Source organism: Hippopotamus amphibius, chromosome 7 (genome assembly GCF_030028045.1).
Source record: "Hippopotamus amphibius kiboko isolate mHipAmp2 chromosome 7, mHipAmp2.hap2, whole genome shotgun sequence".
NCBI lineage: Eukaryota > Metazoa > Chordata > Mammalia > Artiodactyla > Hippopotamidae > Hippopotamus > Hippopotamus amphibius.
In genome coordinates this window covers 34,121,722-34,142,541 of record NC_080192.1, presented here as the reverse complement: position 1 = coordinate 34,142,541, position 20,820 = coordinate 34,121,722, and the positions used below count along the sequence as shown (strand labels likewise).

Below are 20,820 nucleotides of genomic sequence, written 5' to 3'. Positions count from 1 at the left end.
GTAAATATGTGCTCTGTTTGTCAACTTGCTTTATGCCTCCTGCACTCTTGTAAACCCCTACTGAGTTCCTCAGGGCTCTGTGAACTGAATACTATGTATTGGTTACCCAGGGAAATATAGCCCCAAACTCTTAAGGATGATGACTTTCTTTCAGATCCTGGGAAATGGAATTCAGTGCAGTAAATCAAGGTAGTTTGATAATGTTACATTGCTTTGATGTATATTTCTACTCATTTTCCACAGTATCAAAAACAATGTTTAAATCAACGTTTTGAGAAAAATTAAAGTTACTGAAACTTCTGAGGCAAGTTCAAATATCAGAAAAACTGGCTTAAGAACTGATTCAGCCAATATTCAACAAATATTTATTTATGTTTAAGATCTAATTTTTTAGATATTTACAATATTTGCAGTAGTTTGTGATGGTGAAGTTAAGGAAAATTTTATCTTGTTGGAATCTGTCTCTGGAAATATATAGGTGTTTCTTGCTAATTCTTATAACTGAGGGTTTTTTTAGGTTGAGTACATTTTTAATAAATCAGCATAGTAAATAATATTTTTTAGAAAAAGTTTTAATAAGGAATATATGCTCATACATAAAACTCATTGCTTTAATAAATGGCCAAAAATTAGACATAATTATTATGAAGCAAAAATTAACCTCTTTTTTTATCTGTCACAAGGGGGCATGGTAGGGTAACAAATGAAAAAGGACACCCAGACATCCAAGTTAACTACCACATCTTAAATTTAGCATTTTGACAGTGGTCCTTAAGCATGACCTGTTAGGTTAAAACCCAAAATGGCAATTGTATAATTTTTATGGGGATATTTACTCTAATTACATGATTGTAAACCAAAATGCATTCTTATTACTGTGTGAGGTTTTGTGTCTTTATATTAAGCTTTTGTTTTGCTTCTGTAGATTGATGATGTAGAATTTATGTAATTTTGTGTATGTAAGCAAATCATTTGAGATTCTGTAACTCAGTCTTTCTTCTTACAGAACAAAGAATTTTCTAGTATTAATGCAATGTGATATGCTATTAACTTATTTGAATCTGCCTAAAATAATGGCCATAATTTTAAACTTTCATGATATTTTAGATATTTACATTCTGTTAAATACTGAAAAATTTACTAGTAATTTTCAAATATACATACACATGTACATCTCTTACATGTACAACTTGCCAACTTGAAAATTTCAGGCCACCAGAGGGCAGCATTGCTCATAAAACTGCTGGAGACTAACCAGCTCTGTGGGGGTGAGAGGGTGTCAAGTGGGGCAGTCAGAGAATAGAAAATTAAATGGAATCCCTAAAATCTAACAAAGCACTAATCCTCAAGGAGGTGGCACATAAATGCACAAAGTATGGATGCTTTAATTCAAATTTCATGCCATGAGAAACTTTAGAGCAAGTTGCACCATAGCGAGCTCTTATTAATATTTCCTGTTTCTGTCTTGTACATATATTTAGCCAAGGGACACGAGTCAACGATATTTGATTTAAGATGAGAGTGAAAATAGGGCAGAAGGTGGGGGTTAGTTATTTGAAGAAAGCTGCAAATAGAGGAAGAATACCACTGAGGTTGCTGATTAATGAAGAGGCAAGGGGCTGAGAAAGCAAGCAGTGTGGTCAGCCATCAGAAGACACTCAGTATTGATGACTTTCATTAGGATAAATGAGGTCATCTGCTTTATTATTTTTTATTTTTTAATTTTTTTTTTAATTGGCTGTGTTGGGTCTTTGTTTTTTTTTGCTGTGCATGGGCTTTCTTTTAGTTGCGGTGAGTGGGGGCTACTCTTCATTGTGGTGTGCAGGCCCCTCATTGCCATGGCTTCTCTTGTTGCAGAGCACAGGCTCTAGGCAGGTGGGCTTCAGTAGTTGCAGCACATGGGCTCAATAGTTGTGGCTCATGGGCTCTAAAGCACAGGCTCAATAGTTGTGGCGCACAGGCTTAGTTGCTCCATGGCATGTGGGATCTTCCTGGGGCAGGGATCGAACCTGTGTCCCCTGCATGAACAGGCGGATTCTTAACCACTGCACCACCTAGGAAGCCTGAGGTCATCTGCTTTAAATGGAAGAGAGAGAATGGGGAGAGGGAGGGGGAGGAGGAATTAATTGGAAGCCACAGGATGGACTCTGAAATTGTGAGGAGCTACCATGATTTACTCAGTTTGGTTTTGGGTTCTAATTGTTGTTATTCCTGGTAAGTCATTGCTATTTCCCTCACGATGGATAAGTGTGAGCCAGTAATGACTGGTCTTGTGTTTGTGGGTCTTTGTTTGTCTTTATGTTGTTATTTTTTATAAATTTATTTATTTATTTTATTTATTTATTGGCTGTGTTGGGTCTTCATTGCTGCACATGGGCTTTCTCTAGTTGCTGAGAGTGGGGGCTACTCTTCATTGTGGTGCGCGGACTCCTCATTGTAGTTGCTTCTCTTGTTGTGGAGCACGGGCTTTAGGTGCATGGGTTTCAATAGTTGCAGCACATGGGATCAATAGTTGTGGCCCACGGGCTTCAGATCTAGAGCACAGGCTCAACAGTTGTGACGCATGGGCTTAGTTTTTCTGCGCATGTGGAATCTTCCCAGAGCAGGGCTCGAACCCGTGTCCCCTGCATTGGCAGGCAGATTCTTAACCATTGTGCCTCCTAGGAAGTCCCTGTCTTTTTGTTTTTACTGTTGTATCATGGACAGAAATAATGTCAGAATTTGGTGATCTGGGCTGGAATTTAGCAGATACTCAGGGAAGTTTAGAGTTTAGTACTAAAGTGAAGAACATCATATATAAGGTGAGAGTTGCTGGTTTATTGAAAACCCAAGGGTCAATATCCTAAAGATAGTGAGCATATTGGTAGCAAGACTGAGAAGAGCCAGATGGAGAAAGAGAGTGAGTGGTTTTAATATGGAGCACTCTTCAGAGAAGATGGGGTCTGAGTATAGGAATTTTAATGGAGAGCAAAAGGTAAGAAGTTTAAGGGCTAAGAATATAAGGATGAAGACATAATGTGGCTTTCCAACATTAATCATATTTATGCATATCAAATTTTAAATTTCATCATTAGAAGAAAGATAGAGCAGGATGAAGCAAACAAGGTTAATTTCATTACAAAAGTAGAGCCACCACTAGGGATTAGAATCGTCTTGCATAGTTTCAAGTACATGTTAAGCATTCAATAAATATTTGCTGATTTTATTTCAGTGAAGGAAAAAGCTCAAGACTGTGTTGGTAACATTTAGTTACAGCCAAGAATGAAGCCACGTAGAAAATAGTAAAGGCTAACTTCTTAATATGAGTTAAGCAGTTCATGGGCTATAGCAAAGAGATCAGGTTGCAAAATGATAAGGGAATTAAATGTTAAGGAGGAGGGAGCAAAAGGGAACAACTTAGACAAAACTATGACAAAATGAAATTTATTACTGATTTATTTTACCTCAGCAGTTCCCAAAAGTAACTCAAAAGAATTTTGATCAAATGTCACTTTGTTGTGCTCTGAACAAACAATAATAAAACTTATTTGAATACTAAGATCCTGGAGGACCCAATCTCCACTTGTTCCCCACCAGATTCCTTGAACCTAATACCATGGTAGATGGTCAATAAATAACTGTTAACCAAATCAGCAATAGGTTAGATAAAAGTCACTAAAGACATCTGACTCTGTGTATTTGTATGACTGTGTGTGTATTTTATACTCATTTAAATATGTGTTTATATTTGAGAAGGCAAATTTAAATTAGTAAATAATACTCCTCTATAAAAATGAACTATAGCTAGTCATTCAATCTTAACATAAAACATATTTTACAGCACTGCTCTACATGTCACATACATAAAATGGATAATAACCAGATTTTCACGTATGTCATTAATGAGAATAAGATAAACCAGTGAGCTAAGATTAGGCTTATAGAAACTATAAAGAGATTTCACAGGGGATGAAATAATGTTAAGGATATTATAATTCCTAAATAAAATTGTTACTTAAATGAGATAATGGATATAAAGTGTCAAGTACAGAGCCACGTACATATGGAAACTCAGCTTACTTATGGATTTCTTTAATTATATGATAAAGATATATGTAAAACCTATTTTCCAGATACTGGGCAAGTCATACTGGGAGATAAAAAATTTAAAAAACAAAAACAGACCTGCCATTGATGATTGCTGAGGAGTAGATTTAAATTTCTTTCTAATGCTCTTTACAATATCCTTATCTCCTGGCTTTCTTAATCGATTGTGTATTTTTTGAGGGTAACAGTAGTATCATTCATGGTGGTCTTTTTAGGGACTATCAGAATCAAGCTATTTTTTTCCCATCTAGAATTACTATATTTTTTGCTTCTTATCATTTATTCCTTATTATTATTCCTTTGCAATTTGAATTAATTAGTTTTAAGTCAGTTTAAGGTGATGCAATCAGAATGTTTTGAAATAAAAAGATTGAAAATGTAACACTCTTTTTGTGCCCTTGATGAATAAAATGATTTTATTGAGTAAATTGAGCTAGACAACCTCTTATAAATATTTTATATGTGTTAAATTACTTAACCATGATAATAGTGTGAGGAATGTGCTATCATTATCCATGATTTACATATTAAGAAATCAAGTCATAGAGAATTTGCCCAAAGGAGTGCCAAAGAACTTATAAAAGATCCATCGCTTTTATTTCATGTGCTATATTAATAGAATAAAATGAAGTCAATTATGGATTCATCAATCTATTTTCTGTATGTCCCACTTTATTCTAATAGTAATGATTTAAGATCTTTTCCAAGAATATAATAGGTTGGAAATATCACTGTTGTTTTATGTTGTAATTATATGTTTACTAGCTGACCTTTATTGAGCACCTACACTCATGTCTTGCTGCTTTACACATATTATCTCATTAATTCTCACAGTAATATTTCAAAGTCAATATTATTGGACCAAAAAGGAGGCAGAGGGTGAGACCAATTTATCCAGAATCATACAACTAGTAAAAATTGGAGCTTGGGTCTAACCCAGATCTGTCGAATTGTAGTATTTTTGCTTAGGAATTACATAGATCAAATAAAAAGGCAAGAAAGTCAGGAGAATGTGTAGAAAGATCAGCAGGTTATAATAAGGTATCGTAGAGTATGTAAACCCATGATAATCTGCCTTCCCTGACTGACTAATGCTCTTTTCAACATGTCGACATTTTTTTTGTAAATGACTTAAGTGATATATGTTACTTATTCGATTAAATATAGAGAGTATTTGTATTTTTCTTATTGATAATTCATGTTGAGTTCATATAGAAGCACTCAACTCTTATAATACCTTAGGTCACTTATAATTATGAGATGTGTCCAAATATTGACCAATATTCTTCCCAATCTGAATAATATAATCTCTCTGAAACATGTAAATCAGCTTAGTAAGGGTAGATTATTACTGGAAGACTAATGGAAATCTTCACTATGCTCATTCATGCTTGAGAAAAACTCTGTAAATACTCTTCCACTCTTCTAATTCACATCTAAAAAAATGCTACCTTAGCATTTAATTAATATATGTAATTTGGGTTTTATGATATTTTAAATCTTATTTTTTCACTTAGCATATTCACTTCTATTGCACTAGATATTAATCAAAGATTCTTAAAGTCTTTTTGCAAAATGATGTAAGATATTAATAAAATGTATGCTGCCCTGAATTGTGGTTTTACATTAACCTACTTCATTTATTTTTTTATTGCAGTATCATTGACATGCAATATTATATCAGTCAGATACAACCTACTTTTTTAAGATAGGTATATTAATCTATTTTCAATGCAGAACTTTCCACTTTTTATTCTAATCCCTGTTACTTCACTATTTTCTTTCCTTACATTTCTTCAGAAAGCAAAAACCTTTTGTCTTAGTTCAACTGCACTAAATCCCCAGTTTCAAATTCCATAGAACCATTTATTATCAATAAAAAAGTATAGGGCCCTACATTTACAATTATCCTATTTATTTTATAAAATTAATAAATTGAGAGTTCTCTTGGCTATAAAAAATGCTTAGAATTTTACATCTTCATTATGTAAAATATCATACATCAAGGCAAACAAGAAATCATTAATTTATCTGTAAAACTAATGATTATGTTTTATCTGTTTCTTATCTCATTACTTGTCTTGCTTGCATCTCCTATATCATAGCTCCTTATAGTTTAGAGAAGGAAAAAAGTAGGGTATATGGTTTTTCCTGTAACAATAGCTTTTATCTACATGTATTTATGAAAAATTTACTTTATTCCAGCAGAAGTGTCAGGAATTTAACAAAGGAGCTAAAATAATAAACATTAAAACAACTCCATAAATAAAAAGATGATGCCATAACTGGAAAATTTGTGTAAATTTTTTCTCATTATTAGTTTTTCTGCCCTATATATTAAATATTGGCTAGGTGCTAAATCAGATAACAAAGAATATATAAATGTTGATTACTTTTTCATATTATAAAGCTTTTTAAAATAACATCATAATCAATTTCACAGAATTTTATAGAATGGCTATTACTTTTTAATATTATTATTAAAAATGCATAGCGATTTCAGAGAAGGAAAGAACCAGAGCTGAACATTTGTCTTATTTTTCTCTTTTTGTCTAGATCCCACTGTGCGCCTAGCATTATTCAAAAACAGTGAAAATAAAATTTCTGGTACAAAGTCACCAAAGAAAGCACAGCCCCAAAGAGATGGCTACTTTGAAGGTATGACTGAATCACAGATGCACAGAAAAGCAAAAAAGATGGAAAATTGTATTTAAAGCAAATTTTAAAAATCCTCATTAGTCCTAAAATACATATATAAAAAATTATGTATAAAATATAATTAAGTAAAAGTCAAAATATGGCTCTTGGAGCTAAAATACTAATTTGGTGTCTTGATTCATTAGCATAGTAGCTTAGTATTTGTATCAATGCTTATATAAATTTAAATTATTTGTATTTTTATATGAACATTTATAATGCTGTATCATCAGCGTTACTAATTTTATTTAAATTTTACACTGACAGATAATGTTACCCTGTATCAATGGAAGTGAGTACATGTTGAAATGACATTCTAAAATATTTACTGCCAATATATACAAATTGCATTAAACATTATGAATTAAACTCTGGAATTTTAAATGTTTTACTGTATTTAAAGCTTGTCCAGCTCACTTCGTGGGTAAAGGAACTGTATATCTAAGTGGCAGATTGTATTCTTTATTTCAGCATTCAGAACAGTTATGGGCTTATATTATTAAGCAGGAATATTTAAATGTAATAGAGCAGCAAATATGACTTACAACAAGTTTGCTTTCTCTTTAATATTAAAATGGTCATAGTTTTGCCTATAGTTTTGGATTGTAATTTCTAACAGGAAAAAATGGAGTCAAATATTTTTAATGGAAGTGAACTATTCAAAAGTTTTAATACTTTGTCTTCTATACATTTTAAATAAATCTTAAAAGTTATGCATCATCATAACATGATTGAAAATAGATACATTTTAATTTAAATTTCTATTCAGTAATGTCTCAACTAAAGAAATATTTGATAGCTACCAATTTTATATTTATTCAGAGATAACCTACTAAGTGTGTAAGGGTAGAAGACATGGGGTCTAGAATTTTCTTTAAATATATAGTAATAAAAAATATACCTAAAAAGATAAGCAAGTCTGGCAAATTATTGAAATTGTTAGATCGATAGATAATGGTATAAGGAGGTTTGTTTTACTATCCAATTTTTTTTAATATTTAAAATTTTCCATAGTAAAACATTAAATATGTGATGACCATTGAAGTTATAAAAAAACCAATATTGTTTCAAAATATTTTGATGGATTAGTGTTTTAATAGAATTAAAACATACTTTCAGTATAATAAGGCTTCGGTTTTAATCAGGGCTCATTTCTTTGCAATAATCTTAACTATTTTACCTTTTTTGAAAGGAAGAGTAGAAATTCACAGATATTACCTGTTAAGTGTAATAGCACTGTTACTTCAGAAAAGATACGCCTAGGAAGGAAGATAATTGGGGCATTTTTGCCCTTTAAATTAGCATGTACTTCAGAATTAGGAATAAATCTATCCCAACCTGTTCTGTTACATTTTCCCTTATCCTATGAAAGGTGAAGATATGTTACCATCAAGAATAGTATATATGTATACAGTATATTTATTGATCGTGTACTAAAATAAAATATGCCAGGAGTAGTTCAAATAGTGATAGAAATAAAATAGAACATTTCCATATATGCTTATGATACGATGTGCATTTTTGTTTTCTTTCCTCCACATGAAATGTGTTTTTAAACCTCAAGTACATTTGGCACGTCATTAATTTCACTGAATGGTGTTTATGTATGTACCATATATTCTAGTGACTAATAGTTATTTTAAGGCTTTTTTTTTTTTTCCTTGAAGGAATGGGCTTGACAAAAATGATTGTACATAGCAGAACATTTTTTCCCCTAATTAATATGTTTATTTCTGCCTCCTTTTTTAAGGGGAAAAGAGTGAGGCAAAGATTATTTGATCATTGCTGGGCAGGTTGAACCCCATGTTATCTTTAACTGTTGCTCTGGCCTCATCAACCTCCTGGACTCATACTCTTATTTTCTGGCTGGCCTCAGAGGCTACTGAGCTTCCAAGTTAGCAACCTGACTAACCACAGCTTCCCAGTGGAGGGCGCATTTTTAAACCAGGTGTTATGAGATACAATTTACGTAGTATAAAATGCACCAGTTTTGAGTATCATTTGATAAATTTCAATATATTTACAGTTATACAACCTAAATCTAATCTAATTTTAATCTAATGAAAATCACCACAATCTAATTTTAAAACATTTGAAAAACTTTGCTTCCCCTTAAAAAATTCTAATAAAATCAATAATCAGGTATCTTAAGCCCCAAAAGTGAGGGAGATCAGAATTAAATTTTACTGTAGGTTTAGATTGAATGACTCTGTGTGAAACAGTATCTCAACAATAGTTGCACACTGGCACTGTAATAATTTCCTTGGTTTTGTTAGAATTAGATGATAGTATTATTTGAATATTTTTTCTATAATGCACATATATTTTATAACATTATCTGATTTTGTAAAAAAAAAAACTATAAAAATACTTTGCTTTGCAGTATTGCCTATGTGGGGTTTTCATGATTCCTCTTATAAATTATATTAAAATGTTTTGATTATTTTTTGTTGCCTTTATCTGGATGGTCACTAGCAGGACAAAGAGGATGGTAGATATATACTCTGTTGGTCTGGGATTTTAAATATGCTTAAATATGGGGAATATTTAATATGAAATACCAAATTATATTAAATGGCATAAGGTAAATAATTATACCCTTTTGACAAACCATGTATTACAAAATATCTTTATATTTTGCTATATTTGTGACTTGTTGGCAATTTTTGTCTAGCTGCCAGATTTAGACCCTTAGCTCAGACCTAAAGCTAAAGTATCTTTAACCACACCTATTCTCAGGGTAACCTCATACATGTGCCATGTGTCAGATATCAGTTAGTTTTTCCTATGATATACAACTAAGAGCTTAAGCACGGTACAGATGCAACATTGGTTTACTTGATTTATTTGCTTATTTATTTATATTTATTTAGTGTCTAGTACCTGTCTTGGTTTATCCTGTATCCCCTATGATTTCGTATTTAGGTGTCAATATCTGATCGCGCCTTAGAATTTGAAACACTTTCTTGATTATTACCTTAACTATTTTCTACAAAGTTTCCTTTTTTTGTTTCAAATATTCAATTTGGAGCCCTGACGTCACTTTTATAGCTATCACTGACATAAAAAGAAGCATAGCTTAATCGATGTTAAGTGTAGATTCTAGAGTTAATCAAACAGTTTGAATCTTGATTCAAGCTTTTACTGGTTGTGTGACCTTAGGAACATTATTTAACTTCCCTGTTTAGCATTATTTTTCACCTGTACAATTGGATACTAATAGTACCTAGTTTGTTGGGGATTACATGAGATTCTACTTGTGAAATGCTTGAAGCACACAGTACAAATACATAGTTTAAGAGCACTAAACTTGTATGGGCAACAGTCATTTTTAAAGTATAGGTGTTTTTGTTGTTGTCATTGTTGTTTTGTTTGCAATTGGTAGTATTTATTGTATTTCTTGCTAGACACTGTGCTGAGTTTTACTTAAATTCTCTGGTTCAGTCTTCTCAGAAACTCTTAAGAATGTGTTATAACTGTCAATATTTTACAGAGGAAACTGGTTTTGAGAGTTTGAGAAGTGACTTGCCCAAGGTCATACAGAGAGTAAGTGGCTGAAGGGAAATGGGGATAATTTCTTTATCAAAACAAAGCTAGCAAAAATCAAACAATATGAGACACTGAAGAATGAAGGTTCTTGGGTAACCCTGAAACGTATACAAATTTAGAATCAAAATATTTAAGAAAAGATAAAAAGACTATTATATTAGGCAAAACTCTGGGAAATTAGTAATTTTGTTTTTTTCCCTTTCTCATAGCTTGCATCACTATAAATTAAGAAACAGTTTAGGGCCAGCATGGCAATAAATATCTGTTTTGTGATCTGTAATTAGATGCTATCTATTCTAATTTTATTATGATTACCTAACATTATTAAGTACCCAATACTTTAGACTCTAGGAGTGACCATATTTTCAATCAACTATTTTAATTTTCAGATAGATGAGAACATCTCTACCCAGCCCCAAAGCAAACACTAAATTTTGTTTTATTTATTCCTCTTTTTATTTATACAAAAATTAAATGACTTTCCTGCCCTAATCTGCTGAAACTTAAATTTCCTACTCCTAAAGCCAGTGCCAAATTTGGACTTCTGGTTTTGGCCAAGGAAGGGAGACAAGCCAGGAAAAAAATTGGATCTGACCCAACAGCCTTCACAGAGTGTCAGGTTCAGTCTTAGCTCCTCCAATCCCTGGGACAATTTTACTTTACTTTAAAGTCAGATTTTCATAATTCCCAGTTTGGTGCTGTTATCATTAACATGCTTTCTATTTCTTTTCTTATAAAACTGAAGATTCACACATACCATATGTCCTTATATATCATAGATATTCAAATATTTTTGTATTAAATTTTTGAGTATTGAAGTCATTAAAAGACTTTAATTTCTATAATTTTTACTTCAGAGCTTTTCTAATCAAACCGTGTTCTTTTGTGGTATTTTTTACTGTATGATTACAGGCATGTTCTTCTCAAGCTCTCTCTCTTTTAATACCAGCTTAGAGCACAGAGTCACATTATGTATATTGTTTTATAGTAGGTCTTGTATGTCCATAGCTATATAGAGTACTTGCTAATAGTGCTGACACAATTAGGTATTAAGAGCTGGTAAAATAAATGTCAACAGGTTAATGCAGGTAACCAAAGACTACCTGAAGGTATGTTCTTAAGAAGAGACATGCTTATAATCAAAACTTCCTAAATATATTTTAGGCACTATCATACCATTTAGTAGTATAAAGGTTTGGAATCATTTCAACTTTCTACAGAAAAAAAAATCTTATTACAGATTTCAGTCTAGTGAAGCATAAAATAAACTGTAGTTTTTAAAAAAGTATTTGTCTGTGGATAAGTGAGATTTGGGAAGTGGCAATCCAGGGCCAGAGAGAAGATGATCAAATTCTTCATTATCCACATCAGTAATAAATAGTTTGTATTTTCTAATTTCTACCCAAATTCAGTCATAATAATATGTATATATTCTATTCCAAAGTATGTATTTGTATTTACATATATGTCTTATGTATATCTTTTACATATATCACATATAAGTATATAATATATATAATTGACATGTAAACTGTATGTTTCATACATATATATACGATGTATATATGGATAAAAATGAAAACAGATTTCAGAGCTTTTTGAGTTCTTTGAAATGAACCGTGATGTGTAGGCTGTGAGATATTATTAGTTTATTTTTTGTTAAAAAATACAAGAGAGTTTTTCCACTTCTGGAAATAGAGGACTGTTTAATTAAAACCAACTTTCTTTCCAAGAACAACTTTAAAATCTGGAAAATGTAGTTTTTAAAAAGCGTAGTTTTTAAAAAGCTAATTGAAATCATTGGAGAACTAACAAGTAAGTAAAGAATTATAAGAAGGACATCCTGAGAGCTGAGAAGCTGAGTAAAGCTTTTGATAATGTCACCAGCCTACATGAGCTGGGAATAGACTTTCTACTAACCTCTTGCCAGAAACAAACATAAACTATGTTCCAAAATAAATAACATCATCTCAAGCTTCAAATTATCTCTACATTTTTTCCTAAATAATTTTTTGCACACACACAAAAAAAGGCATAGAAGGAGATAAGACATCATTGAACACCATGGGAAACAACAGACAGCAGAAATTGAGCCAAGAATATTTAAGATAATGAAGGCTTTAAAAATATACATAATAACTTTAGGGACATAGAAGAAGAAATTGATAATTTCAGTATACATATTAAACCTATAAAAATATCTGAATGAAAGTCTATAACTTGAAAGCACAACAACTAAAATAAAGAACTCAGTGTATGGGTTTAACCACAGGTTAATCAAAATTGAAGAGAGAATTACTGGATGGGACAATAGCTATGAAAGAAATATTCAAATTGAAGCACAAAATGAAAGCGAATGGAAGATACAGAAAAGAGAAGAAAAGATGTGAGATACAGAAAAAATGTCTAACACACATGTAATTATGGTTCAAGAAGGAAAGGTGAGAGAGAATGGTATAGATATAATATCTGAAGAGTTAATAATTGAGAGTTTACTAAGATTAGGTAAAACCTCAAGTTATCGATTCAGAAATTCCATGAACTACAAAGGAAATATATACAAAGAAAACCACACTATAGCACATCATAGTAAAAGCACTAAAAAACCAAAGACAAAGAGAAAATTTTTTTTAAAGATCCAGAGAAAAAAGTTTATTATCTTCAAAGGAGCAATAATAATAAATCTGGCTTCTTGATAGAAACTGTGAAAGTCAAAAGACCATTGTTACATATCATGCTGCTCCCCAAAGTGATAAGTTGAAGTCCTAAACCTCAATGTGACTATTTTGGGGGATAGGGCTTTAAAGGAGTTAATTAAGATTAAATGAGGTGAGATGAGAGGGGCGCTAATCCAGCAGAACTGATATTTTTATTAGAAGAGGAAAAGCCCCACACATACTCACAGAGGAAAGGTCATGTGTGGACACAGCAAGAAGGTGGCCATCTGCAAGCAAGGGAGAGAGGCCTCTGAAAGACTCAACTTGCCAGCACCTTCATCTCGGATTTCCCACCTCCAGAACTGTGAGAAAATACATTTCTGTTGTTTAAGCACTCAGTCTTGGTATCCTGTTATCACACAATGTAATGATATCTTCAGAGTGCTGAAAGAAAATAAGTTCCACCATGGAAGTCAATACGCAGCAAAACTATCTCTTCAAAAATGAAAGCAAGACATGCATGCCATCCAGCTCTCTACCTGCTGCTTCTCTGTACAGCCACAAGGAAGAGGAGGATGACACCTAGATTCCTGAGCCAAAGCTTCACAGAGAAAATGGGGAAAGACGTGGCTCTGGGAGAAGCCTATGGCACCCTTTATTTATCTGTGTTGTCCCTTGCTCCCCAAAAGAACCCTCTCTGTCCACCTGTGGGCTGCCTATTTGCTTGCTACCTAGGACACTTCCTACATTTCTGAGATGGCTGATAATCCTATCAAGGTGCCGGAGAATTATTACAATATCTTAGAAAGTTCATCATCAAGGACATTAGTTTTCTATCTAAAGACGGGTACATGAGGTAGTGAACTAACAATGGATTTGGACTGAGAAGACTTCAGTTTAAATCTGGCGTAAAGACTCACTGGCAGTATGCTCCTTGTGTTTGTTTTTTCTCGTGTGTAATTGGGAACACCAATCTTTACTTCTCGTGTTGTTTTGAAAATTAAGTGATAATCTAAGGTCTTCCAGGTAAAGATAATGGATCTGAAAACCCTCACTAAAACTTCAGGGGAGATATTTTAAAGACACATACTAACAAACATGCGAATATAAGGAAGGGGCAACAGCATTATAATTTTTTTAGACTAGAAAATAAATATATGAGCAAATAGAAAACAAAAGCTTAAGCTAGCAATGAAATATGGGAACTGTCTCAAACCAAAAGTTGCAGGAATTGGTGGTATTAGGCCTTCTGGAAGTGGGGTGAAAAGAGTAATAAAATAAATGGGTCTGGGATACCCTTAAAAAATTATTGAACTTAATTCTTTATAAAGGATAAAACAAAGTCTCTGGATTCAGGGAAAACTTTGGCACCTTGCTACAACTAAGACGAGTAAATGTAGGTATTCATGTTAAATGGCAAGGGCCCAAGCCCTTCCCCTGCTTACCTTCCAGGAGGCTGATGATCATGTTTTTTAGCCTGCTTGAGTGTCCATAACAAAATACTAGACTGGGTGGCTTAAAAAACATAAACCTATATCTCACAGTTCTGGAGGCTGGGAAGTTTAAGATCAAGATGCCAACTGATTCAGCTCCTGAGGTGAGCTTTCTTTCTGGCTTATTTCTTGTTATGTGCACATGTGGCCTTTCCTTAGCACATACATGTGGGAAGAGAGAGATATCTCTCTTCTTTGTCTTATAGAGCCACTAATTCCATCATTAGGGCCCCACTCCCATGACTTAATTAACCCTAATTACCTCCCAAAGACCCCCTCTTCAAACACCATCACACTGGGAGTTAAGATTTCAATATGGGAATTTTAGGGAGACACAGACATTTACTCCATAGCACCATGCCTTTGACTTTCAGGAAAGAGATTAGAAGAGTCTTTCTGGAGATTCTTATCAGTCCAAGAGGAAACATCTAAATATTGACATCCAGTGTTTCCAATATAGGACTCAGGTCACCCTGAAATGACAGGCATCACTCACTTGTACAGTATCTTAGCAATTTTAGAGATTTCCACTCTAAATGTAAGCATACAAATGAAAATTCTTAAACATCTGAAAGAAACTTTTAAGAAAGCTAGAGAAAAAGTAATAAACATAGTCAACTTCAGGTGAAAAAATACCATGAATCTTCAAAAACACCATGAATATTTTCATAGATATAAGAAAAGATTGCATCCATGAAATGAGAATGAGATGCTATAATAAGAAAGAGAGAGGTCAGAGAACTAAAAATATCTCTTCATAATAAAAACATGATATCAGAAATGAAAACTTGGCAGAAGATAAAGTTAGAAGATAGTGTTAAAGAAATATCCCAGAAACTGGAGCAAAAACACAAAGTGATAAGAAACATGAGAGAGAACATAAAGAAAAGAGGCTTAGTCCAGGAGGTCCAACCTTGATAACTAATAGACGTTCCAGAAAGAGAGAATACAACAGCAAATAGATTGAAGGAAATTGTCAGAGAAATCATTCTAAAAAATTCTCAAAACTAAGGGGATTTCCAGTTTCCAGACCAAAAGGGCCCATCTTAGGAAAATGAATAAATATAAAGCCATCTTTGTAGCACATCTTAGAAAATGTCGTAAAAGCAGGAACAAATCAAAGAGTTTAAAAGTCCTCCAGAAAATAAAACAGATCACATGTAATGGATCAGTTATCTAAAATTGGACTTCCTAACATTAATCTTAAAACCTAGAAGATGATGGAACAGTATATTCAGCATTCTTAGGAAAAGTTATTTTCAACCCAGGATTCTATAAATAGACAAACTATTAACAAAATTTAAAAATATAAAATCATGTCATCTTAATTTATCTCCCTTGCAGCCTTGCTCAGGAAGCTACTGGGAGGAACCACTCCACAAAGAATGAAGAGTTAAACCATGAAAAATGATACATGAGATCTAGAAAAAGAAATAGGCAAAGGAATCTTTGCAATGATGGTGAAGAGAGATTCCAGGATGTTAGTTCACACAGGTTTCGAGAATAAATACTCTATGATGACTGAAAATATCATGAGCAGTCTCTCTGAGGAAAAAAAATATTTTAGTGTCTGATATGCTTGAAAATATCTGATAGGCGATATACTCCTCAGGAAGAGAGTGTAATGCATGAATGTATAGTAGATGTACGCTTCTAACAAAGAATTTGGACACTAATGATAGTACCTAGAAAACTAACTAAATGTAAAAAATTAGGTAACTAAATGTTAGGGAAAAAAGTTATACAAGAAAGGAAATGTAATCTGTAACTGCTATGCTGTTTTTTTTCTGTTTGTAGTTGTGTGTTTTGATTTCAAATCAACACTTAAATTCATGAAAGACAATAGGTTTCACTCAACACTAAATTTACTTAGCTTTAAGGAAGGACAAAGGAGAGGAGACTACAAAGCGTGCTTCATATAGTGAGGACATTGTGACACCTAGGCACAGCATGTGGTGTCCTAATCATTCTGCACTTAGGAAATGTATGGGCATGAGAGTGGAGTCAAGGCTGTGAGTGTGTAGATGGTCTCAGTTAAAGGAAGCCATCAGCTCTGGTGATCCCAGTAGCTTTTATAATTAATTAGTCATGTGGTCTTCTCAGATATATGACCAGCTAGTAACCCAGTCCACTTGGGGGTATATAACTAACTTCCATTCTCTGGTGCAATTGTATTGGTTACTTGTAGCTCAATAAACAGTCTCAACAATGAAATAAAAGGGCTTGATCTGGTACCACTGAATTCTCATCGATCTTGAATTCAGTAGAGATTAAATTCTAACAATATCTTGACCTGAGGATTAAATCCTCATACCTCCCTGCAACTAGAGGAAAACCATAGAACAAGCTATTAACCCTTCCCTTATGGCTCATATAGGGTATTTACAGTACCCTATGTGGCTCAGCTGTAAATGATATTTACATTGTCATGGTTAGGTAAACACTAAGTGGTGATCTAACCAAAAATTATGATTTGTCTAAGAAACGGGAAGATGAGGTATATGTGTTTATGGTAGAGGTGTTTTAAAAGGGCTAAATTTTTATCTTTTGTGAGGCCAATAAGTAATATTAAAAATTTTCAAAAATGAAAACATTAAGATATACGCAGGCCAGCAGTGGAAGAAAAGACTAATATGATTGAATGTAGTTGCCTTTAGAGTATAAATTGAGAATGGGAAGGGGTAGAGCTGAGGATTATTTTTTTCTGTTCTTAAAGCTGTATAACGTTGATGAAATTTAATTTTTAAAAATGACTAAATTAGATGTTTTTGAAATCACCCATTGATGGTCCTGTTTCTAAATAAAAGTTAATAAATGAAAACATATTAAGGTAAAACAATGACATTTTTAAAGCAAAGCAGAATTCTTCACCAATAGACCAAGTCTAAAATAAATACTAAAGGGTGTTCCTCTGGTAAAAGGAAAAGGATTTCAGATGAACTCTTAGAGACATAGAAAGTAATGAAGATGATTTGTACTCTTTTTTTTTTTTTTTAATTTACGAAAGAGAAGTAGACTCACAGGTGTAGAAAACAAATTTATGGCTACCAGGGGATAAGGTGGGGGAGGGATAAATTGGGAGTTTGGGATTGACATATACACACTGCTATATGTAAAATAGATAACTAATAAGGTCCTGCTGTATAGCACAGGGAACTCTACTCAGTACTCTGTAATGGCCTATAAGGGAAAATAATCTAAAAAACAAAAAAGAGTGGATATATTTATATGTATAACTGATTCACTTTGCCATACACCTGAAACTAACACAACGTTGTATATCAACTATACTCCAATAAAAATTTTTTAAAAAGTTGAAAATTCCCCATCTATAATAGGGAAAGAAATCTTAGAAATTGGGATATCAGAGATGTTTCTAAAAGCATTTAATAATAAATTCACAAATTAAAAAAAATGTAATGAAGAGCAAAGGACGAATATGTGGGTAAATCTAAATGAACATTGACTTAGTCCAGGAGGTCTAACAGTGATTTTAAGTTCTGGTGAGTTTATAATGTTTATAGACATGGTAACAATAGCATTTATACTTTGTTTTGTTTTGTTTTTTAAGCTGCACATCAAATCACTTACCTCGGGTTTTATTTTTTTTAATTTTGATGAGTCTTACATTCCTCTGTTCCTTTCTATTTTTGCTGTCTCCACCCCACCAGAAAGACATACACTAGCTTGGAATTAGAACTGAGTTTGGATCACAGCCCAAACCTATGTAATTTTGGTTACGGTATTTAACCTTTCTATACCTAATTTTCTCATTAATTAATTGGGGTGTATATATAATACATACTACATAAAAGCATTGGATAAATTAAATAAAAATGTTTGGAAGATACTAGAATGGGATTGCCTTTAGAGCATGGGAACTCTGACTTAATTCCTTAATCTACCACCACATCTTTATTGACTATGCACCATGAGCTTGGCATTGTGCAAGGAGAGGGGGATTCAGTGATGAATGAAATAAACACAGGCCATGTGTAAGTGGGAATCACTACCTGACAGGGGTGGGGAAGACAGTGACTGACGTTTATCAGTACTCATGTAAATGTATAATTACACAACTGAGTACAGTTCTACTGAGGACAAGTAAAGGGAACTCAGTATGTATTTAAGCCAGAGGGATGAGGGAAGAAGTGAAACTTAGGCTGAATTTGAAGTTTGGGTAGGAGTAACTGGGCAAAGGGAGAAGCTGTGAACAAACAGGGGTAGCCTGGGCCATTAAAGAAACTGAAAAAAAGGCTGATTTGGCCAGAGAACAAGGAGTGAGATGAAGCTGGAGAAGCTGGCAGGGGAGAGAGCAATTTTAGTTTGTCCATGTTAGTCCATATTGAGGATTTGGCTTTCTGTATTCGAAGAACGATGGTCATTGTAAGCAAAAGATGAAATGGTCAGATGTGTTCTTCAGGTAATGATTATGAAACATGTGGTATGGAGAACAGAGAAAGGAAACAAGAGTGACCATGATAAAACCAGTTAGAAGGTCATTGCAGTGATCCAGCATAGAGATGGTAGCTTGGACCAGGGTGAACACGGTAGACATGGAGATGTAGGGGGGGAAGCAGAGAAATTGCAATCGCAAGGGTATGAGCGTGTTTAAGTTGCTTCTCACCTACTGAATGAGAAGTATAATACTATCCCATAGAGTAGTTGTGAGGAGCCAAACCATTGCTTAGCCCAGTGTTTGGAATGTGGCAGCAATCACTATTTTTATTCCCATTAACATTCCAAACTTCACTATAACTTTCTCTCCTTAAATGATGGTCCCACTCCCTTTCCAAGGCTAAACATCCTTGCTAGGGATGTTATTCTGCCTAATTCCATGATGTTCTCATGTTTAGTTATCTGCTGTCTTGTTTCTTAAATTTCTGTCGCTATTATATCCACTTACTTCTTAAAATCAACATATGAATAAGCTGCATCTTTACCATTGGAAATGTGATGTTACCTCCTTTTTGAGCCACTATCCCATCCGTCTCTTTCCTCCTTATCAACCTTCTTAGGTAGTCTAATCAGTATCTTGATTGCTCACCTGTTCATTCTATATTTTTTATTCTTTCAAAAAACCATTTTTAAGCTTCTACTGTCTTTTTTTGTACTTGAGACTGGAAGCACAAGTAAAAATCAGGTCCTGCTTTAGAAGCTCAGCCTAGTGGGAGACAAACTAAAACTGAAATTTATAATCTCATGTACAGTGCTTTCCTAAAGTTATGCAGAGCGTACATTCTGGTCACATTCTCATCGTTCTACCCAAACTGCATTCATTACAGTAATCAATGTTAACCTCTTAATTGCTAAACTCAGGAATCTCTCTTTTCTGTCCTCATTCTACTTGCCATTTCTTCAGGAATTTCTCTCCCTAGAACTTTTCGCCCTTTACATCCTCATTCCCACCCTCTCCTGGTTCTCCAGTCATCTGATCACTGCTCGTTAGTTGTCTTCTCTTATTGCAGTTCCTAAAAGATCAATATCCTTTAGAATTTTGTCTCTAACTTTATTCTATATTCGATCCACATATTTATTTACTAACACAGCAGATGTTTACTTTGTCAGACATTATACTAGGTGAAGGGATACAAAGATGAGTAAGACATAATCTCTGTCTTTAAAAAACTACCCTTGGGTCCAGAGTGTAAAGAAAAGATCAAGATATAACACCTAATTCTATCATATAACCTATGTTTACAGGCAGTGACAGCTAAATATCTATCTCCATCTTTCCCCCTTTGATTTTTTTCAGACACTTAAAACCCAGTATGTCTAATATGAGGTGTACTGTGTACATTCCACTCCAACCACTTGTTTGATTCTTTTCGCTATCTCTGTTAGTAGCATCAGTAGCCATTCACTCACTTAATGTAGAAAAATAAGACTCATTCTTAATTCTGTTCTCTTTTTCTATTGCTAAGTGTAAGCACTACCCCCACATCAGCCATTGCCTGCAATGTCTCTTGCCCTGCAATGTCATGGTCTCCTTTTTAATATTCACACACCTCTTAATCTTATAAATGCTATATCTTCTATACTTGTATTCCAATGACTTTCTAAACTGTAATTCTGCATACAACACACCCCTGTTTAAAATCTTATAATGTCTTTCTGTTTCATCTAGCATAAATTCCAAAGTCTTAAGCATACAATGCCCTTTATGTACTGCCTCCAGCCTACCTTTCCAGTACCACCTTGTATCATTTCTCCCCCCCAAGCCCAAAATATTCTCTAACCATATTGAACTACTTCAGTATATCCCCAACTATAATGGAGTGCTTGTTCTTTCCAAAAAATGTCCCGCTCTTCATATTTTCATGCCATTTTCTTTATCT

The 20,820-nt window shown here is 33.5% G+C and overlaps 1 protein-coding gene across 1 annotated transcript in view; it reads left to right on the top strand.

The window, feature by feature from the left end:
• Positions 1 to 20,820, top strand: part of LRRIQ1 (leucine rich repeats and IQ motif containing 1) — a 201,709-nt gene that overhangs the window by 106,086 nt on the left and 74,803 nt on the right. Inside the window, exon 23 of the mRNA XM_057743161.1 lies at positions 6,643 to 6,744. Coding sequence (XP_057599144.1) covers positions 6,643 to 6,744 — 102 coding nt within the window. The remainder of the gene's footprint in view (positions 1 to 6,642; positions 6,745 to 20,820) is intronic.